General features: G+C 33.6%; 2 protein-coding genes across 2 annotated transcripts; one reads left to right on the top strand and one right to left on the bottom strand.

Annotated features, from left to right (window-relative positions):
• Window positions 1–988: 988 nt before the first annotated feature.
• LOC132562262 (threonine aspartase 1-like) lies at window positions 989–7,679 on the bottom strand. Its single transcript, XM_060227002.1, is given in 14 exon segments — window positions 989–1,124; window positions 1,846–1,904; window positions 1,906–1,919; window positions 2,157–2,243; window positions 2,752–2,865; window positions 3,146–3,224; window positions 4,157–4,300; window positions 4,766–4,869; window positions 5,143–5,222; window positions 5,783–5,867; window positions 6,035–6,155; window positions 6,434–6,502; window positions 6,968–7,035; window positions 7,649–7,679. Coding segments are annotated over 14 exon segments (1,179 nt in total). The 3' UTR covers window positions 989–1,000.
• Window positions 7,680–7,779: 100 nt separating this feature from the next.
• LOC132562245 (protein transport protein Sec23A-like) lies at window positions 7,780–22,258 on the top strand. Its single transcript, XM_060226984.1, has 20 exons — window positions 7,780–7,850; window positions 10,366–10,593; window positions 10,955–11,012; window positions 11,299–11,385; window positions 11,613–11,690; window positions 11,891–12,049; window positions 12,533–12,621; window positions 12,848–12,992; window positions 13,127–13,285; window positions 13,439–13,554; window positions 13,909–14,032; window positions 14,470–14,640; window positions 14,862–14,968; window positions 15,153–15,306; window positions 15,807–15,958; window positions 16,146–16,233; window positions 16,629–16,715; window positions 17,088–17,243; window positions 17,567–17,632; window positions 19,598–22,258. The coding sequence occupies exons 2-20, from the start codon at window positions 10,373–10,375 to the stop codon at window positions 19,688–19,690; spliced, it is 2,310 nt and encodes a 769-aa protein (XP_060082967.1). The 5' UTR covers window positions 7,780–7,850; window positions 10,366–10,372; the 3' UTR covers window positions 19,691–22,258.
• The last annotated feature ends 1,764 nt before the right edge of the window (window positions 22,259–24,022 follow it).

The raw sequence follows: 24,022 nt of genomic DNA, 5'->3' as shown, positions 1-24,022 counted from the left end.
TCTAGATCACTGGAATTTGGTACAAATTCTCGGCCCACGGTCCATATATATGTATTATTGTGTCAATTTAATATATAAGGGGTATGGGTTCACCTTGGTAAAGGGATGTGTATAAAGAGTAGGTCACTCTGATCTACATTTTGACATTAGACCGACATCAAAGAAAAAGTTTGTCCAGGTTCTATCTCCTATGCTAATGGTCACTTGAACTCCATACTTCAGGTGTAGGTTTACTATAATTCATCAACCAGTGCCATCTCTCATGGTCAATCCAAGGAATCATTTTCATTATCTTTTTAACCTTTTCATACCCTGCTTCACCCACTCAGAATCAACTTCCAAGAGAAAATCATTGTTCAATTTAATATTTATCCCCATTGGTTTAACACATCATGACAAATCATTGGTTAAAACAGAGACGTATATAACACATATATATATATGTGTTATATACGTCTCTAGTTAAAATTAAACCACTAGTTCGGGGAAAAAATGTTATTTACAGAAAATAAAGAGTAAGAAAATTCTGCCATCTGTTTTTATCCACAATCACCTTTCAGCATAAGAAGGATTACTGAGAGGTAGCTTATCTATTTGACTTTAGACCAAAGAGGCAATACATTCTATAGATATGATCAGGTTTAATCTCTCCTTAAAAGAGTTTTTCATTTTTGTTACATGATTTTTAAGTATTGGTTGCAGTGACCTACATCTGATGAGACACATTCTACTTTGCTTGTATCAGGATACAATTTACAGAAATTATTCAGACAGATACAGTCACATTAGTTAGCATGGTCAAGTAGATGATAGGAAGTTGCTGAAGTATATCACATCATTTTTATATGAACCTTAGCTTGGAAATTTTGTCATTTAGATTTTTCTTTGTGAAGGGAATCAAAGAAATTAATCTCACATAAGTGACAAAGTATATATCCCTCGTTTATGTAATCTGGGCTGTCAAAATATAGATAATTCAAAACCTAAGTTTTCTTGACAATCATTTATTAACATATAAGTAGACTGTTGAGGAACTTGTATGATCATGTAACAGAAAATAGTTTTCCTTCCATTTTGAACGATTGTCCTGCCTCACTGTTCTCTGGAAGTCTGGATACCAACACCTTAAAAAGAATATTAAAAATTTTAAACATCTACATCACTTTGGCATACCTAACCTTGGTATAAAGTATTTTACTTGATATTAAACTGCTTCATTTTAAAGACTGATTAACTGAAATTATAATGACTATCATGATGAATTATATATTTAATGTAGGGTAATACATCATTTATATCATTTGATTTCTACAGCCTTACAACACATGTTTATAGTACCTCTTATTAAACACTTATAACACTTGCATCTACTAACAAAATTAACAAAATCTCACTGAATGAGATCAACAGCGAACTTTACCTCTATACAGGTTGTTACGACTTGTTGATGAAGAATCTTAAAATTGACTGGAGAGAATTTGGTATTTCAAAAACTAACCCACACTGATACTGTATGAATGCTTACATAGTTTTCTTTCTTTTTTTTTTTTTTTTTTTTGTCTTTTTTGCAGTCTCCATTTTTATTTCCTTATTTTTCAATTACTTTTAAGTGAACCACTTTAAGAAGCACCGATAAAGTAGAGATAAAAGATGTCAACTTTGTTTTGGGCTCCTAAGACTCCAAAGAGTATCCAAAAGTCCAAAAGGCATACCATCATATCCCAACCCTGGTTTGTGTAATATACTCATATATCCCTTTCCTTGTATCAAAAACAGATGTAATCCTAAATCTGTTATGTTTGTATCACAGTCATAGTATTGAAAACACATCTTGTCATATCCTACCTTTGGTTTATGTGTATTGCCTCCCCAATATCCGATACACATACTCTCAGTTGTATGGCCCCAAATCACTTCCACTGGAAGTAAAAGATATTGACATTAAGCACACATTTTGGTACAGAGAATTAACTAATTTTGTACAACTTTTTATTGAATAAAAAAAAATTGTTACTTGACAAATATTTTTGTCAAATAAATAAATCTTGAAAATAATAATTTTTTTGACAGTTTCAGGAGTGATATATCCTAATCCAGTATCATGAAGGGCATTTCTTTTCATTCCAAGGATATTTCCTAGAATAGTGAATACCTACACATGGTAGCAGATTCTACATCCTTGTCCAGTCTCAGAGCAAGTACACCGCCTTGCTTTTGTGTGATTCCTGACAGATACTCAGACTCTACAAAACAAAATAAAAGGTGTTACAACACTAACTCACAATTCCCATATTACAGAATAGTTACCATACTAAAGAACAATTACCAAACTGAAAAACAGATACCTTACATCAGAACAGATAACTTACTACAAACATCATAACAGTTACCAGACTACATAATAGTTGCCATACAAGACAAGAGGCCAAATGGTCCTGCAGTGCTCACCTGTTTTATATATACCGGTATATATATCTATCAGCCAAATATCATGCTTCTAGGCCTTTTAGTTCATGACAAGAAGTTATTTAAAGGTTTTAACAAATTTGGCCCCTGTGACCTTGAATATAGGTCAAGGTCATTTATTTTTGCAAACTTTGTAGGACTACACCAGTGAATACTTACACCACAGACCATTTACTATACTACAGAGCATTTACCATTAAACAGAAGAGTTACAACACTACAGAATGGTTTCCACACAACAAAACGTTTACAACACCACAGAACAGTAAATATTTTTGCACTAACCTAGGAAGTGATCCCTGAAGGCCATGCTGACTCCTAAACTTCCACTGTCCTGGTTCTGTACACATTCAGCACACTTCTGGGCAAACAGAGTCCGCATTAGGTGCTCACCACTTCCTGTTGTCATGTATTGAAAAACATTTAGTGGTGTAAAAAACCATAACTACTTAAATATCAGTTATCACAATCAGATATATCTCAAGCATTGATAGAAATTATGATGCTTCCTGAAACTATTTTGTGTAACAAGCTTTATTTAAGTATAAGCATGTGTTAAGGATATGAAACAAAAACAGGTTGTGAATTTTGCATTCCATTTCAAATTTTTCTGTTTTGTTATTTTTTTTTTTAATTCATTTGTTTGTTCATATTATGTATATTTCTGTCTTAGAGTTACCTGATGTTGCAATGGCTACACCTGCCTTTTTGTCAGACTTCCAGTTGTGAGCCCAGCATCCTGCACCGTACAGGGCTGCCTGCAATTATAAAAACAGAGATAAAATGAAATACTTACATGACAATAATTGTTCAATGCTTTGATAACCAATATTTGTAACTATTGGAAATCAACTACTAGTACATTGCTTCAATTTGATCAATTCCCATTTTCATCATTATGTTGAACAACTACAGGAACATATGAATCATCTACATGTGAACAACTACAGGTACATATGAATCATCTACATGTGAACAACTACAGGTACATATGAATCATCTACATGTGAACAACTACAGGTACATATGAATCATCTACATGTGAACAACTACAGGTACATATGAATCATCTACATGTGAACAACTACAGGTACATATGAATCATCTACATGTGAACAACTACATGTACATATGAATCATCTACATGTGAACAACTATAGGTTCATATGAATGAACAACTACAGGTAAATGCTTTATAAGTGAACAACCACAGATTCATATGAATCATCTACATGTGAACATGTGAACAACCACAGGTTCATATAAATCATCTACAAGTGAACATCATCTACATGTGAACAAGCACAGGTTCATGTGAATCATCTTCGTGTGAACAAGCACAGGTTCATATGAATCATCTACATGTGAACAACTACAGGTACATCTGAATCATCTATATGTGAACAACAACTGGAACAACGAATCATCTATATGTGAACAACTATGGGTTCATATGAATTATCTATATGTGAACAACCACAGGTACATATGAATTATCTGCATGTGAACAACTATAGGTACATAAGAATGAACAGCTACAGGTACATGCTGAATATGTGTCCAATCACAGGTACATATGAATTATCTGTCTACCTGCTTGTTTTTTTTCAGTAAGGTCAGAGTAAGGACTGACAGGGCCCAGTCTACCTGAGTGTTTCAGTGAGATACTGTGAACAGATTTAGGACTTACAGGGCCCAGTCTACCTGAGTGTTTCAGTGAAATACCCCCACTTGACACAGCAGCAGACACATTTCCTTCAGAATCCATGGCAACAGCACCTACAGTATCCTGAACATCTTGACTTGTGCAAGTTATATCTTCTTCATTATTGATCTGAAATAATTTATTTACAAAGTTTACAAATTGTCTTTTCTTGAATTCCATATTTATGTTCAATTGCAATATATGCATGAGCAAGTAAAGCAGTGCATGTATCATTTAAAATTAAGGATCAAACACTTTATATCTTACCAGTGACATCATTCTTCTTTACTCATGAGGTATAAACACAGCAGATTTCAGAACTCATATAACCTTGACCTTCAATGATTTATACCTACATTATAAGTTAATTGAAATTAAAGCAAGCATTTGTCTAATTTGAACAGATATCATTCTAAATGTGTTGTAAGAGAAAGAAGTACTTCTGGGTTTCAGTTGCAGAAAATTTCACTGTACTTACACATCACATTTTACATTTTATATTAGGAATTTAACTTATATAATTGAAATCTTGATACATTTACAAAGAAAAGTCTACTTAATAGTGGAATGTTCATTGCAGATTCCATTTCTTACCTTGGGTGAAGTTCCAGTCTGCCATTTTGTTCGTTTCCTCTTCATTCTTTCTTCATGTTGATCTAGTTTTCTTTTGTGGGTTTCATAAGTTTTCAATGAGGAATCTGCAGACAGTATCTTGAATACTTAAGATAACATGTTAAAGGAAGGACCATGTGCATCTCAAATGTCACATCAAATCAGCTCCAATTTAAATTTGCATCTAATTAAAATATATATTCTATCCATATCATTAATTGTTATGTTGTACACATTCAAAATGTACTAAGTGTTACATTACTTAAATATGATTGATAATAAATAATGCCCAAATCCAAAGCTCTGCACTTGATAGTATGTCTTCTACTCAAACCTATAATACACCATCGTTACTCTACCTGTTTTTAACTGCTTCTCATTAGCCAGTTCCACACCATTGTCCTTTGCCCATTTACATGCTCCCTGACCAACTAACATACTGTCAAACAACACAACAGAAAATCATGTTGATAATCATCATCAATCCTCTGACTGGGAAAACATCTCCTAAATCTGAACTACTAGACTAGCATTCTAGCTAAGCTTAGAAAAATTTTATCTAGTCTATACAAAGCAGCTGTCAATGATACTTTTGGTTCACTAATATGCTACCATGGTAATAGAAGTCTTATTTAATGCCAAAACTTGGTATTTAACCTGGGACTACTTGACAATAATACTCTACTTAATTAGTTAAAAGGAATTTCCCCTTATTGTTTACTTGAGTTGCATTATCACATTTTGTGTTTTCAAACATATTCTGCTAAAATTTGTTATTCAGAGTCAACAGATCAAAAACCAAAATGGGGGTTCTAATCAATTAACCTATAAATGGCCAGTCAACATTACCTGGTAAGTCACATGATCTTACAGTTACATTACATAACTGGACCTCCATACTGTTAAAAGTCTCCACCCTCCATCAAATTTGAAACTACAGTTGTAGCTTAAGGATTGATGATTAATACAATGAGAACAGACAAAAATTTAACCTTTTACCTTGGCGGTAACCTCCCAAGAGAGAGACATCCTTTCTTTTGTTCATCAAGCAAAGATCTTGCCACCAGAATGGGATTTTTCACACCTGATATGACAAATATTAATGTGATAACATACAAATATCTACTTTATTGGTATATCTACACACATTTTTTATGTACCAGTTACCCATGCATAGATTTTAGAGAAAAAGTGGGTGGGGCAGTAAAATCTGAATAGCATTGTCTGCTTTTCCTTTCTTTCAGTTATTACCTGTAACACAACCAGCCCCTCCATACAGCAGTGACTTTCCCTCCATCACGCTGGCATCACATTCCACCTCCCCCTCTAATGTCAGGCTCGACCCAGTGCCTGCATTAGTCAAAGGACAGTTCTGAAAAAGTTAACTATTTATATATACATGATTCAGTTTCATTGACTGATGAACAACTTAATCACAATTTGTTGCATTTGAATAAATGACATTGTTAGAAAATGCATTCAACTTATTGTGAACAGTACATAATTAGAGCTTCTCTGTGGATGTTGTTTCTCACTTATCAGTATCATCTAAATTACTAATTTAATCTTGTGCTACAACTTTACGAAAAGTAAAGGAAAATGTAGGACTTCAACTGGATATGCATAGAAAGAAAAAAAATTCTTACAAACCTCAAGGGAGATAATTGCAGCAGTAACTGCTTGCAGGGATGAAGCACCATTTGCCAATTCTCCATATGCCTTCAGTTACAATGAAATAAAAAAAAGTTGTAGTATATGCATATAATGCTCTTTTTAACTACATCATATCGGTCATTATATATATATATATAAGCATAATCACTTAAATGGGCTAGTCAAGATCAATCTTGATAATGAAGAAGTTGAATTTAAACAGCTTTATCAGCCATGGCATATCAGTAAATCTATTTTAATAAATATCATGATAATATGATAATAATTGGAGCAATAATTTCATAGGACAAAATTTTCTTTAAAGCAAACACTGATCTGTGCAACTGAAATAAGAGTAATATCAAAGTAATATTATTAGTACATGTATTACAGTTACCTATGTATAAGTAATGGTAATGTGGTTTGATGTGGCAGTATTTATAATAGTACATAAGTTCAAATGATTGTTTTGAGTTCAGTTAAAATGTTCCATAAGAAAAACAATGGAAATATGCGTAGGAAATTGACTACCACAGAGCATGCTTCGGCACAGGCTTTCTTGTATTCTGGTTCCCGGTCCCTGGAATGATAGCCTGCACCTATAAATGTATATATCATAAAATTGTGTGTGTTTGATCAAATGTGATAAGAATTTTAGTGAATATTATTATTACAATTAATACATGTGATAAGAATTACATGTATTAATTGTAATAATAATATTCACTTAAAGTATGGTATTAAAACATATAACCAGGGACGTATAATACAGATCCCTGCTATAACACCTATTTTATGTACATGTTCCAAAGCACATAGATTATCACAGTAATTTGATATATTATATAAAACTTATTACATGACGATAAAATTATGTTATAACTTAAATATTACAGTACAATAAGACAGTGTTATGTGTAATATATGTGAAGTAAGATAGTGTTATAATTTAATTCTTGCAGTACAATAAGATGGCGTTATATACAGCACGATAAGATAACGTTACAACTATGTGCAGTAAAATAAGATAGTGTTATTGTAGTAATCAGTAACATCAGTATATTTTATGTGTGGTTAATGCCTATCACGTTCTTTTTGTCTCTGATTCCAAAGGAAATCATAGTAACGTTCTTTGCTTTGCCATTGTCTAAATTCATAGGAAGTATGTGAACATAAGAACTGACATATCAATTATATTGCACTTATTCTCACCTGCATGCACAGCAATAAAAACCTCTGTCATAATGTTAGCATAAACAAAACACACGTGGAACGGGTCATTAATTTGAACCGGAAGGGAATTCCCAATAAAATATGACGTCAATCGCAGTGCACTGTGGGAAACTTACGTGGCATTTACTCCGTTTGTCAAAACAGCACCGTCTATATCCACGTCAAATATACATCGCTGGAAGTAAGTATATTGTTAATTATATTTGTGTTTCACTACATAGTATTGCTCTTATATAGAGACGTGATCTGAAAGTTCATATTCACCATAATTCATCTGAAAACACAGAGAATCCTTAGCTTACCGGTCGCCACAGGACATGTGATCAGTTGTCAAACACTGAAACTGAAGTGATTCATTGACTTTCTTACTGTTAAATTTAAGTTGGTTGTTCACTTGATCATGTTTGATTGTTCTATATCTATACGTAAAACTGCAATGAGAGGTGACACTTATTTGACGTGAGTATCAACTTTTAACGAACACAATACGTAATCCATATACAAATTATGATTGTCGGGGGGGGGGGTATTAATTATTATGTATTGTACCATTTAACAGATTACATGTGTTTAAACAATTTTAACACAATATTTTCGTCTGATATGGTAATTTTGATGAATTGCAGTGATAATGTGCATTTTTAACAGTGAGTTATACTGTACTGCACAATTGAGATTTTTCACAGTTTGAACTGCTAAATAATTATAATAGCAGAAAGGGCAGCTATACATATATGTATGTATATGTTCTACCTATGTTATATATATCTATATCGTATCATATGTAACATACCCCAGTGGTTGATATAGAAATATAGAAAGGAGTAATAAAAAATAATCAGCCCTCAGGGTTTTGAAGCTAGCGATCCGTCAGCGTGTACTTTAAACTCCATCTCTACAATTCTCTCCATTGCAAATCTTAACCACAACATATTACGTTCCGAGATCAAACATCCCCTTAGGTAGCAGGAAACAGTTAATTTGCATTTTTTCTGAAATTATTGGTCATGTTTGAGGTATAGCAGATTGGTTATGAAAAATATATCATTACTTGTATATATATTTATAAACTACATAACAATTACATTAATAGTAGAGAGATAACATGTGTAAATCAAATTTTTTTCTCGGATTTCTGACATGTGATTGCCATGGTTACCTACTGGAAAAATGCTAAAAATGCAAAAATACTGCTAATTCCAACCTAACAATACAACTTTCTAGAAGAAATTTATTTCTAAACACCTATTTAAACATCAACAACACTGTCATGGTAATAAAATACTTACATTTCAGCAAATTCCAACTAGGAAATCCTTCATAACATGACCAAATGTAAACACTATGAAAATTTCACTTCCAGTAAAGCTGGTTTATGAGACTGCCGAAATAGTATTTAGTTAAAGCTTTTATTATGGGGTAATCTAATGAACAAAAAAAATCACCCATGGCCACACAGAGAAACTGTGTACTGCTACCTTTGCTTGTCAAGCGTTCACCTACTTGAAACATTAGTGTTGGCCATGGAACCAAATGTAAAAAGCATGGTTAGACTGGGCTTTGAATGAGCAACCCTTTTGTCTTTAGCTGAACTATTCAGAGTTATTCTTTTCTTATAACAATCTGGGGTGAAAATGATGATTTTATCCACAATTCCTGTTAAAATACCAATCTAGCCAATCAAGTGCCAGAGGTCTGACTTTCATTGGTTCCAGACTTATATGAAATTCTATAGAACATTGGAATAATTCTGATTATAGCCAGACACACTATGGTTGGACTAAATGGAATTCATATATTGGTAGTAAGGTGACATCTACTCTCGACTTCTACAGCAAGTTTAAGTCATGATCATCACAATTAATTTGCACCACAAGTTCTTGCACCTACTTTCGATGGTTTGACCATTATCACTTACTGAAAATGACATTTTGACCTAACATACAAAAAAAGTAGTATAAATAACAAACATTTGTCCCTCAATCTGATTCAACAACTTGAACAATGAATAATAATCCATGCCTGTATTAATCGTAAGGATAAATCTGAATTGCCTGTCACAAATTACAAGTTTACAAGTCTGTCAGTCAGCCTGCAGCTGGTGCTTGAATTTGTTCAGGGGAAGTCTGTGTTTTAGTGTATTTCCATAATGTGTCATTAAGATTGTGCTGTTAGAGTGTATATGTTGACAAGAAAGAGCTCACTTGCACATTAGCCATTCTCAGTCCCACTTACATTCAGCTGATAGGCTTGTAACATGGGGACCTCTGGTAGATCAAAATGTTAGCCTTTTGAATTTGAACTTTTGGAGATGGCAAGAAGGCCCAAAATGCTAGTTGCAATCTTTTTGTCAGTTGTTCATGTATGGTTCACACAAAAAATTTAGAAAATTTAAGACAAGGTACATTCATAAATATTAAAGACAATTAAGGGAAGATGGATTGCTTTTTTAAGTGGGTCACATGATCTGAAACACAGACCAAGACATATTTGGTCTGTAACAAGGTTATAGAAAAGTTGAATTTTTGTGCCAAAACAATTGACAATCAATGCACGACATCCAGAAGGCAAAAGTGTTATTAGGTTAAACAATTGGGTGCAAAATGACTTGTGTGCAAAACGTCATTAATTAATGAAGACGACAGGCAGATTTGTATGAATTTATGTACTGATGATAGCACTTGTTAACTTTTCAGCGCCAAAATGGCGACATATCAGGAGTTCATACAACAGAATGAGGACAGGGATGGAGTGCGCTTTAGCTGGAATGTTTGGCCATCTAGCAGACTGGAGGCCACAAGAATGGTGGCTCCTCTGGGGTGTCTCTACACACCCATCAAGGAACGAGCAGAGCTTCCTCCTGTTTTGTATGATCCAGTGCTCTGTACAAGACCCACCTGTAGGGCAGTCCTGAATCCATTCTGGTGAGCAAGTGGAAATAGATATTACTTGTATTGGGACTTGTGTTGTTAAAGCTCTTTATTTAAGTGACTTATTCATCAAGAAAAAAAGGAAATATTGTTTTTTCTATGTAGAAATAAGTTAACAACCATCAGTTCATCTGGAATAATGAGTAGGTTAAACATTATCACTTGGTTCATATACTGTAACAACAGAAAGTTAAGCATCATAGGATGCAATCATAGAACATCTTACAAAGACTGTTTGGAAATACATGTACATAGCAATAGTTTTTACAGACCTTACACTACAGCAGATAAACTGCTGATTCATGTTTATATTGTTGTAATGATAATATAATGATTTTTTTTTCAATTTTGACAGTCAAGTGGATTATAGAGCAAAAATATGGGCTTGTAACTTCTGTTACCAGAGGAATCCTGTAAGTAAATAAATAAATATTTCAAAGGGAGAATTACTGCATTGAATTTGCCTGTAATTTTTATAGATTTCTATGTAACATTATCTACAAGTAACATGCTCTGTGTTGGTGTATTTACATCCTACACAGAAGGTAATCATTTGATCTTCGTATAATAACAATTTCATAATTTTCACACATCATTGCCCCTGCATTGTATTAATAATTACATGTACCTTATGCATTAAAGGATTGATTACTATGTATACCATATTTGTAATCAAATTTCATGAATTTGTTTGTACAGTTTCCACCCCAGTATGCAGCAATCTCTGAACAACATCAACCAGCTGAAATCATCCCTCAGTTCTCAACTATAGAATACACTATCACAGTAAGTAACACTGATCATACCACCTGTATTGAATTTAGAATTTCAAAATTCTTATTATCAGAAAGATCTCGCCACTTATAAAAAATTACTCTTTTACATTCTTTGTCACATTTCCATGGATATATTTTACCACTTTTATTTTCAATAAAAGCACAACCACAAAAATTCACAGCTTTCTAATAGGAATATACCTTGGTATATAATATTGTACCATTGTTATATTGCAGAGAGCGACATGTCACCCTCCAGTTTATTTGATCGTGCTGGACACATGTATGGATGAAGAAGACCTTCAGGCAGTCAAGGTATTATTCTGTTATATTGACAGATCATAGCATTGTGTTATATTCTATGTCAGATTCTTTATTGTGTTTTTAGATAATTTTCTTGTGTAATGTTTTAATCAATGTGAATTGTAATATTTGTAACAAGTGATCATCTGATGAAAGTACAGTCCTGTTGAAGATATTACCACTATTGACAATCTTTTTTTCTCATTTTCTAGGAATCTCTCCAAATGTCACTTAGTTTGTTACCCCCAAATGCATTGATTGGTTTAATCACATATGGAAAGATGGTTCAGGTTCATGAGCTGGGCTGTGAAGGGTGTTCTAAAAGTTATGTGTTCAGAGGAACAAAAGACCTTTCTGCAAAACAAATACAGGTAAACTACATTCTAGTCTGCATTTTTCATCATCTTATAGATGTTGATATGCAACATTTAAGACTTGAAGTGATCCATGTGAAAAGATATCACAAATAGACTTAGTGAAGTGATCCATGTGAAAAGATATCACAAATAGACTTAGTGAAGTGATCCATGTGAAAAGATATCACAAATAGACTTGGTGAAGTGATCCATGTGAAAAGATAATAGACTTGGTGAAGTGATCCATGTGAAAAGATATCACAAATCATGACAGCACATTTTGATAGAAAGAAAGTTGTTTTAATTGATCTGTACACAACATCTCAGAAGGGGAAATTTGTTTTACAAGAGAGTGTTATTTTACAAATTAATACAAATAATGCACGTTAACATGCATATTTCAGCAACAAGATACAATGTTACCTGGAACAGCTGAATCATCTGTCACATCTTACTAGCTTTTCTTCAATAATTCATATTTTAAACGTTTGTTGACAGGACATGTTGGGTATAGGTAAAGGACATGCGCCACAGCAGCAAAAGGGACCTCACAATCCACAGCAACAGCAACAACTACCCTCGAACAGGTAATTAGGATACAGAATTTTCTTTTCTTTGACAGATTTGTTGTAAGCTAAATTGCTTGAACAAAAAATATCTAGATCTGTATATATGCTTTTGCATTATATTCATAAAATTTCACCTTGGCCTTTAAAATATCTGTCATCTGCATGAGGTCAAATATATAGATAAGTATATCATTAGATGAACATGTTAATCTATCTGTTATTTTGTCTTTATTTTTTCTCCCAGATTTCTTCAGCCAGTACACAAATGTGACATGAGTTTGACAGATCTGCTGGGAGAATTACAGCGAGACCCCTGGCCAGTAGCACAAGGAAAGCGACCCCTCCGATCAACAGGAGTTGCCCTCTCAATAGCTGTTGGCTTACTAGAGGTAGGTAGACCATGTTTTCTAGACCTTACTCATGGTATTTTATCTGTGTGTTGGAATGAGTTCAAGAATTATATTTGATAATTGCATGATACAGTATGGAAATTAAGTTTAAACATCCACCTATTATGTTTTAGTGTACTTTCCCAAATACGGGAGCAAGGATCATGCTGTTTGTGGGAGGACCCTGTACACAGGGGCCAGGAATGGTGGTTGGGGATGAGCTGAAGTTCCCTATAAGGTCTCACCATGTTATTGAGAAGGACAACTGCAAGTACATGAAGAAGGCAATGAAGGTAGGAGTTACTGAGTATAAATAAAGAACAGCACTTTATCTATCAGACAGAGATTCAAAAATACAATTTTAAATTAATATGTATGCATAAGAAAAGTTGTAATACTTGTACTTGTTTGTAGGACTAAAATCTGTTCATTTTGTATTTTTTTAGCACTATGAGGCACTAGCAAACAGAGCAGCCAATAATGGCCACGTGGTGGATGTTTTCTCATGCGCTTTGGACCAGACTGGGTTGTATGAGATCAAGTTCTGTCCCAGATACACATGGTAGGGCACTCTTTGGATCCTTGAGAATAGCTTCTGATACAAACTGTGGATGTGTTCATTATTAGTTGTTGATGTAACATGAAATAATTGGGAAATGAACATTTTTAGAGATGACAATTACAATCAGTCCTTGGTTAATACAAGCTTTGTAGAACCACTGTAGTTAGGAGTTACATATATTCATATAAAATCTCTTTTTAAGGCTTGTGAATATGAAGGTTACTAATAAAGTCACTAAATTATTGCCATTAAACTTGTTATTAAATACAAACTACCTGTTTATGATTGATATTAAAAATTATGTGTTGAAATATAGTGTAACTAATTTAGACTTCCTTTCTTTGCTTTTTGAAGTGGTCATATGGTGATGGGAGACTCCTTCAACACATCCTTATTTAAACAAACCTTCCAACGAGTGTTTGCAAAAGATGGACAAGGAGAGTTCAAAATGGCATTTGGTGCATCAGTGGAAGTCAAGGTAACAACAAATAACAGGCTTTTGAATATAATGAAAAGAAATTGAATGAAACCAATTTTGAAATTTTTATATTTTAATGAAACAGTATCTTGTGATATTTTTGATAGTTCATTGTGAGTAACTGCGGTAAGTATTGCTATGCCTTACATATATGTGCTCGTAAATATTTACTGTTCTTATTGTTAAATTAGATGGCTGAGAAACTGTATGGTGTCCTCTGGTTATGCTTACATACTGGTGTACACCAAACCTATTTATCTTAACAAATCTTATTAACACTCTACCACAATAAATTACCAACACATGATATTGTAGGAAGAAGAAAAAATATTTTTCAGATTATTAGGTCCTTGATCGTTGAGGTTTTATTTGATCTGCTAATGTAATATAGATTTATCTCTTGTTCAAGTTTTATGTTTTTTCTCTCCTCTCTGTAGACCTCAAGGGAGCTCAAGGTATCAGGTGCAATTGGTCCTTGTGTGTCTCTAGGTGTGAAAGGTCCAGCAGTATCAGATACAGAACTGGGTCTGGGTGGCACCTGTCAGTGGAAGTTGTGTGGCCTTTACCCTAGCTCTACTCTAGCCTTCTTCTTTGAAGTGGTTAACCAGGTAATATTGTCATATCTATAGAGAAGGTTCAGATGGTCAGATAATTGAAAGTGATATAAATAAAAACTAAAAATACTTTTGCCTTGGTTATCTGGATCTGTTTCTGATCTGTAACATTTCCATAACCAAACAAAATGAAATTGATATAAAGGAGAGATGTGGAAAGGAATTTCTTTTTTAATTTTTATTTGACTAATTGAAGTGTGTTCATTGTTTTACAGCATAATGCCCCTATACCACAGGGTGGACGAGGCTATATACAATTTATCACACAGTACCAACACTCCAGTGGTCAACGCAGGGTCAGAGTAACCACTCTGGCTAGGAAGTAAGTATAGACTCAACATACAGAAAAAATGTTTTTAAACTAATTTTTGTTCTTACATGTATAGCTATGTAGTCTTTTATGAGTTTATTGAAACCAAACTCATACTCAAATACTAAATATTTTACAACATGTATGACTATGATGATATACATACACTATTAACACTTCTCTGACTTGGCCACAGCTGGGCTGATGCCAGTACAAACATTCAGCACATATCAGCCGGATTTGACCAGGAGGCAGCAGCAGTACTGATGGCCAGGATAGCTGTGTTCCGGGCCGAAACCGACGATGGACCAGACGTCCTGAGATGGCTAGACAGAATGCTTATCAGACTGGTAAGGATCTACAGTATTATCTAACATTGATTAGGATTAGTTCAATAACTCTTGTTAAAGAACAACTTGGATCATGTTTTATAGGGAGATTTTGTCTCATTATCAACATTACTGTTAATTCTACAGGATATATTTTTAGACTGTCTGCATAATTTATCAACATTTTGGTGCTAACAGAATAACTTGTATACTGTTTATTGTATTTGATATTTCATTTGTATATCCAAAACATGATGATATGATTGTAGGGATAATAATAATTGCACTCCATTATGTAATGTCTGTTATCAATAATACTCTTCCATATGGAGGTACTGCTTTGGCCTGTAAAATGAGTCATGTCTTGAGGTCCTATATATGGTACATATTTGAAGGCAGGGTAACTTACCAAGAAAGAATATGAGAGAGTTTAAAACATCAATACATCCAGCCAGCCGTATTAGGATTGGTATGTGTTTTCATTTTCCCTACATAACAAATGTTTCTGTCTATTTCTTCAGTGTCAAAAGTTTGGGGATTACCATAAAGACGACCCCAATTCCTTCCGGTTCTCTGAAAACTTTTCCTTGTATCCACAATTTATGTTCCATTTACGAAGATCACAGTTTTTACAAGTATTCAACAACAGTCCAGATGAAACATCGTATTATAGGTAAGTTGTTTATGTATTTGTTACTTTAGATGTTCTGAAGTCACCAACATTTTGAAATCTTTTGAAGTTTGGTAAAACTCCCTTAATTGCTGTATTTGATCAGTAATACTCTATAAATCAAAACAAATTCAAACGTCCTGAGACTTTTTATTCTGGATATTGATTTTTTTGTTTTAATTGGTTTCAGACACATGTTGAATACAGAAGATCTGACACAGTCTCTGATCATGATTCAGCCCATTTTATATGCTTACTCCTTCAATGGAACGCCTGAGGTTTGTGTTCAATGAGATCTCTTCTATATAATGTTTTACTGTAGGACATTGAAAATGACTTTTAAACATCAAAATTGATATAATAATGCTAAATGAATTAGCTATATTAAATAATAATTACTAACAACTCAGTGTTCTGGGAAATTCCAAGTGTCTTTCCTAAATTTATATTCAACCTAAATAAAGCTGAAAAAACTTCTTGTAAAGTGCTGGCATGTTTAAATGTAATGATTTATAACTTTACAATTTTGTGTATATACAATACAATTAAAAAAAGAAAATTGGATTATGAACATGAGCGTTAAGCATAAGCACTTTTATTTTCAATCTTCAGATGCTTAACAGTTGATATGTATATGTAGTGTAGATATTATATTGACGATGTACACTTTCAGCCAGTACTACTTGATACAAGCAGTATACAGACAGACAGAATACTACTGATGGACACATTCTTCCACATAGTCATCTATCATGGGGAGGTAAGAACACTATCTATGGCTAGTAGATTAATCAAGGATACCAAATATGTTTAAAATCAGTCACATTCTTTAAATTCTTACACTGATTTAATTTCGTCTTAGAGAGATGGACAACAATGGTTCAGATATGAGCTCTGTAGTCACCAAGATGATTAGTGAAAGTACTGGTAGATAGAAATAGGTTTAACGACCCATATGGGATCTAAGGAAGCTACTTAGAAAGTTTAATTATAAAGACACACTTACTGGCCAAGGATGTGTTTTTAGTAAAATTGATAAGAAAAAAAACTGATTTACCATTAGAAAATTACCAGTCATTAATAATGTTTGCTGTTAATACACACATGTTCCTAATTGTCTGTTCCCTTGTAGACTATAGCTCTGTGGAGAGAACAGAAGTACCAGGATCAACCAGAATACGAAAACTTTAAGCAGCTACTACAAGCTCCAGTAGATGATGCCCAGGAAATTCTGCAGACTCGGTTCCCAATGCCAAGATATATTGACACTAAACATGAGGGCTCTCAGGTATAAACCAGAAACTGATGCAGGGAAATACAGTTTAATGACATTCATGATTGGTTTATTGTCATCCAATAAAATTTGAAAAAATATCAAAACAGGTTTTCCCAGGATAACATACCTGTCAAAACTAAATGTGTCACGTTGAAGCCTTGTTTTTATGTTACAAATGTTGATACAACTTACATGATAGGTAATATATGTCTAATCAATGATATGTAAGTAATTGGTTGGAGGTCTGCACCTATGGCAGCTTTCTGTATATAGAGATTTGTGATCAAAATTTGTGTGTTAAGATATTAATAGTAATCTTTACTTCTGTTTCACAGTCTCGTTTCCTGCTGTCTCGTGTGAATCCGTCACAGACACACAATAATGCTTTTGGATGGGGACAGGTAAGAAACAATTTCTATTTCATGATGTCAGCAATATATTTCATATCTAACTATAATAATAATGCACAATTACTGTATAATAGAAGCAAGTACCTTATAACAAAGTCTGCAGTGGTTTTGATTTGTTTTGTTTATTTTAATAGTAGTTTTATTGTGCATCATTCTGTTAACACATTTGCATATATTGTCACAAGTTATTTTCTAACACATTCATTAATAGCATGTTTGCATTATGTTTGATTTGAAATATGCAAACATCACAATTTCATTTACTTGAATATATGCACTCATTTTGAAAATTATTGTTTACTTGGCATAATATTAACACTTGTAATGGCATGCAAGTGTTTCAGAAGTAGATAGAGGTGAAACTTTGTTACATATCACTGTTTACTGTATTTGTGGAAGCCATGAAGACTGTATATTAAATAATTTATTGATCATTTTAAAGGTGGCTTCATCGGTTTGTATTTTCTTCTCAGTAATGTTTGTTATTGTGATAGGGTGATGGTGCATGAGTATACTTAGTGTCAGACTAAATTATTTCGTTACACACTGTGTAGTTAATCTCTATGTAAGAGTTTGGGGTCAAAGTTCATGTATGTGGTCAGATAATGGGGTCATGGGTACTGTGTAGAGGTCAAAGGGGCTGTGTAGTATCAACAAGCCCAAGTATACAGCAGCTGTACAGGAAATAGGGTTAGCCAGCAATGGTTTCCATTGGTACAGGATTTCTACTTGTATATGTACTTTACTGTCTCTATGGAATGCCTTTTACCAGTATTTCTCTTTTTAACTTTGTTTGAGAATTGTTCAATATTTTCTGCATGGATCTATTTTAGCATCTTCTGTATACTATATGTCATCAACTTAACCATGACTTACATTTTACAATGAACATTTGTTTCTGTTCAAAAGGTCATGTCATTTTACTGTTCTTATCCTGTGGTATGACCAGATGGAAATGAAAAGCATTTGTTGTGAATTCTATTGAATGGCAAAAGCTATGGGTGGGCTTATTACCAGACATGGGCTTATTGCGAGATAAATATATTAAAATATAGTAAGCTATAATTTATGTGTAGATAGACTTAGTATAGTACTAATGTATAACACTACTAACCAGACTTCCTTGTCATACAGATCATTAGCACTGGTGGGCCAACTTCCGAGGTTTGTGTCAGGTTTATCATTGGTGGTGGGGAAGGTTTTATGGGGAGGATGCATGATGGTCTTTTTGTAAAAATGCCTTTGTGCATTACCATGATTGTCAAAGTGACTTAAATTGTTGAAAGAAAGGATGAATTTGTTCAATTTTCAAAAGAAATCCATCTTTTTATAGTTCACAGAATATTTGAAGATAACACGATTAGTGTTGACTTGGTATTGACTGGTGATTGGTTTTGATTGTTAGGGTTCAAACTGAAAACTAAGAATTAAGGACAAAGTGTCACTGAAAGATAGAAGCTGGCATGTACAGAAGCCTAAATGTAGATGGGGGGGTGCATGGAGTATTTAGAGATAGCTTGTGCATGTTTGTGTGAATGTCAGTCATTGCTACCAACTGAAGAGTCCTAAAGAAATGTACTGGCTATGTAAATATAGCAAATTATATCTAAGTCTTTATGGCAGTCATAGATAAACAGGTGAAGGATAAAAACAAAGCTAATTAGAGGTTATCAGAGTGAAAACTTGAGTTTCAATATAAAGTGTTGGCTTAAATATATACTTAAATAACTTCTGTACTCTACATGTAGTTTAATAGTAAATTCCAACTAAAATACATACCTCGTATACTATCAAATATATTCTCTTTCTCCTTGAAATTTTCTCATTGTTGATGTCATTTAGATATTACATATAATACGCTGGTGTTGGGCTTTTGAGAATTTTTTTTATACTCTATATTATACAATGTATGAACAATAACTGAATACTTATATATACTTACCTATTGTTCCACAGGATGGAAGTGGAGCAGCAGTACTGACAGACGACGTCAGCTTACAAGTATTTATGGAACATCTAAAGAAACTGGCTGTATCAAGCTCCTCCTGAAGTGTGGTGAAAACTAGGACAGAAGACTTTGTTATAAATTAGTCAGTGTGTAAAACCCACAGCACATTTTCCTCTTATTTGAGGAACAAACTTATAAGGGCAAAGAAAGAAAATGAAGTGTCACTACCTGTCAGGACAAACCCAACAGGTACTTCATTTACCTGTATAACATTGTGATGGTACCATATTGACATTATCTCCTATCATCACCAATGTTTACATAAAATCATCATACCTGTGATTAAGCTAATCTACCATATGTAGGTGATAGTAGGTACCTTTATTTCCATGTCTACACATTAATCATATTATCTGAAAATGTCAGGAAAAGCCTGGTTCAGCAGGGTATCTGTCTGTGATCGGACAAGTTGAGCAATTATTGTCAAACTAAAATGGTCACTTAAGTTCATGATCATCCCTGTGATGTGGACACGTGATTTTGTTCCTTAGAAATTCCTTGCCATTGGATGCTTATGTATTGTACTGTATTCTCATTTGAAACCGGTAAATATGAATTCATGGTCTTCATTGCATGTGTCAGATATACTGTATTCATTATGAAATTGCTGTTATTTTGTGTAGTCTTTATACAAATCTTGTCAGAATTTTTTATTAAGTCAGGATATTTCAGTATATAATATGTAATTGTTCCTAGGTATGTGATATATGATAATAAATGTGATTTGCCTTAAATTCAGGTAATTCTTATTTTAAAATGGTACAGTAGTTATGTAATTAATTTATCTGTCACCTAACTGGTCATTTTTACTATCAGAATTTACTTTAAACATTTGAAAGCAGTAGATATATATGTAGTTCACTAATACTCATAATATCATAATACTGTATACAGGGATATTTTTGCCCAAGTTATTTTTGTCCTTGTACCATATACATGAATTCACATAATGATCATTTCGCCTCTTGAGGATTATATAAAAATTCGCCCTCCTTGTTCATGTACAAAAACGCAAAAAAATTCAGGTATATAATATTCATATTCCGGGCTTGCCATAATTAGGGCTATTTCCATAAAGTGTTTGCAGCTGGTTTAAAGAAATGTTGGACAAGGGGTGTTGTAATCTCTGGTTATGTAGTCCATTATCAAACAAGCAGCATTTATTCTGATTTGGAATTCAGCATCACCTAATGAGTTTAAATGAAGACATTATTCTCGAAAGCAATTTTTTTGCTGTTTTTGCGTCACTTGTTTGACTCCAAATTAGGATAAAGGGCAAGCTCTGAAATAATTAGATTTAGGGGTCCAGTCATACCTGTCAGAAAGAAAATACTGGACATACTGTAGGTTTATAAAAATTCTGTTTACAAGATCAGTGTACAGATGTTTCAGAAACATTTAATATTCTATGTGCATGTTAGTTTTTTCTGACATAAATAATAGAAAAGATTAAAATATGTGTTTGAGCTCTGCCTTTAAATTGCTCACATTCAGGTGCATATGCTGTTGAAGAATGGATGAACACCATCTGTTTCTTTCAACCAGGTGACATGAATGCAGTTGTATTAATGAAGCTTGTAAGTGGTGGTGTATGTTGTATAAATGTAGTTTATGGTGAAGAAGGTGAAAGAATGCTGAGTGTGACAGGACTAGTTTATGTGCTAAGCCTTATATAAAACCACACCAAAAAAATTCAATTTAGAGAAATTTTCCAAGAACCAATGTCCTACCAAATTCATATGTATTGTGGTTCATCTGTTACATTTTAGGAGGATTGTTTGAGGTATACAGGGCCCTCTTTAATGTAGTAAACAAAAAAAGAGAATAGGAGTAACTTTTGAAGCCAGGTTTACAACAGCGACAGCTGGTTGTTGACGACAAGGCACAGCTTACATTGTGTACATGTTGTTTGGACTTCTAACTAAAACATCAGTTATGAAGTTGGGACTTTACATTTTTTTATCAAGTTTGAATGTTTGTCTATCCACTTGGTATGTCAGGTAGTAACTGCTTCAGTGGTGAAATCAAAATCATTAACAATTAACAATTGTTAAATCAAATTAAAGTAAATTTAATTGACTTTGGTGCAGATTTGTTGTTAAATTTCCATTCAGACAGTAAGATTAATTTTAATTGCCATGCATTATTATATTTTAATTAAATATGAAATAGGTATTATCATAACTGTAGCTCGGTACAGGTTGTCTGTTTTTAAATGTTAGATCTATTATTGATATACACAAAAAAAAACCCACATTTGTCTGGTAGGAGTGGAAACTTACTAAAAAATAATCTGATCTTCAATTGAAATATTTTACACAGAAAACATTGGTGGTGCAAATTCTAAATAGACACTGCACTCTACTTCTCAAAAGTAGATGTAGAGTCATGGTGTACGTTGATCAGTAAATATTGAGAAATGTGGTTGTAGTAGATAGAAACATACCCAGTATTAAGTGATGCATATTGTGCTTGTTTTATTTTTTTGTTGATTGATTTTAGCATTTGTTATATTGAAATACAGTTATCACAAATGAATAGTTACTACTGTCAAATGTGGATGTATTTATTACTGGAAGAAATGAGTGAATGAAATTTTCTAAGAAAAATCTTACAGTGTGTAGTTGTCATTTCTATGTTGAAGATCTGGTATCAAGATAACAAGTCCCATATGTGTTGAGGATGTGCTTGTAATTCATTGTTAAACAGTACATTAGTGGCATGTCAATAGATGATCTCAGAAAAACATCATTCACAGCAATACTGTACATACAATAACATTGCAATACTGAGTCAAGTTCATGGTTGCAAAAAAATTTGGAAAAAACATGACAGAAATCTGTAGATCGACATGGTACTGCCTACCACAGTTCTGTATTCTATGTTGAAATCTAAATCATGTCCCTAGAAGCAGACTTATGTCATATCCCTAGACTTAGGACATCAGTTACTGGAAAAGTTAACACCATTGACTAATCCACATCTGTCCATACACATTGTTTTTGGTTACTGAGATATATTCTTAGTTTTAGGAATCGCTTAATTGAAAACTTCAGAAGAATAACAAAGGTAAGGTGATTGCTTTTATGATGCAACTCATTAGGAATAACTAGGGATACTTGTCTTTATGTATTTCACATTTACAAACTATTCCTAGAGCTGTCATCCTGAGGATAACTAAATACCCTGCCCCCAACAGATGAAGAGTATATACATCAGCATCCTGAGGATAACTTAATACCCTGCCCCCAACAGATGAAAAGATGTATGTTCCCCTTGGTGCTTAGTTGTGCCCATTGGATTTTGGGTCTGATCAGAAAAACAAAATGACTAACAGAAGGAGTCTTAGATTTTGACTTTGAAAATTATCGCTATTTCTTGAGAATTACAACATAGATCTTTCTCAGATTTCATGTGTTTGGTTTCCTTGATCCCCAGTTGTGCCTGTTTGATTTTGGTACTGATCAGAAAAAAACATCTTTGATTTTGCCTAGTAAAGATTGTTATTGCTATTTTTTAAGAAGTACCGAATGGATATCTCTCAAATTTGATACGTATGTTTCCTTTGGTCTCTCCTTCTGCTCATTTGATTTTGGGACTGATGAGAAGAAAAAAATGGCTTCCAGGTGGCCATTTTGGATTTAGCAGGTAAAGATTATCATTGCTATTTCTGCAATGGAATGTTCAAAGTTCTTATCATTTAGAGCAAAAACAGAGAAACAAAAAGATCCAACTTTCAAGAGCATATAACGATCAAACAATGGGGATGCCAAGATCCCTCTGGGATCTCTTGTTAAAGTTGATCTTAGGACTGATAAGCTATGGACCATTACACTAAAGCATATGTAAAGTGACATGGTCATCATGGCAATATATTTATGTAGGATGTTTTGGGGGGAAATTGTTGTAGGGAGTACAACCACTAATGGGTACAGGAGATGCAGTATCTGTTGGAGTGCAAGTAGGAGTCCAGTATCTGTTGTGGTACAAGTTGAGGGCAAGTATCTGTTGGGAAAGACCCAAGTCAAACATTTTGCCTGACATACTCCATTGCATACTTTCATACAGTATTCAATAAGACATTATCAAGTAAGAGGTACATAGGGCCTGTATCACTAACCTGGCTTTGACTGAAATTGCCTAATCAAAACTTCAGGAATTCTTAAGGTTTATATCTATTTCCCTTGTTGAACCCTCTCCCTCTGGCACCATGGGGTTGAAACCCACTGTTTATTTGTTTTTAACATTGTTCATTAAAAATTATTCCCTTTCACCTGATAATGCTTCAGACTATTTCTGGCTAAAATCTTATCATCCCAACCAAAGAAGATGCCCATTGGCCTTAACGGTCATCTGACTTTAAAGACTTATAT

Source organism: Ylistrum balloti, unplaced genomic scaffold, assembly GCF_031769215.1.
Source record: "Ylistrum balloti isolate Yb309-2 unplaced genomic scaffold, AGI_CSIRO_Ybal_v1 Utg371384, whole genome shotgun sequence".
NCBI classification, from domain to species: Eukaryota; Metazoa; Mollusca; class Bivalvia; order Pectinida; family Pectinidae; genus Ylistrum; species Ylistrum balloti.
The sequence above is the reverse complement of the archived record's forward strand: the minus strand, read 5'-3'. Positions and strand labels throughout refer to the sequence as shown.

Bases quoted from the DNA above. Each gene is read 5' to 3' on its own strand.
- LOC132562245 (XM_060226984.1), top strand. From the start codon at position 10,373: ATGGCGACATATCAGGAGTTCATACAACAGAATGAGGACAGGGATGGA. The intron at 12,993-13,126 runs GTAGGTAGACCA...ATTATGTTTTAG, and splicing joins TAGCTGTTGGCTTACTAGAG to TGTACTTTCCCAAATACGGG. The intron at 17,244-17,566 runs GTATAAACCAGA...TCTGTTTCACAG, and splicing joins CTAAACATGAGGGCTCTCAG to TCTCGTTTCCTGCTGTCTCG.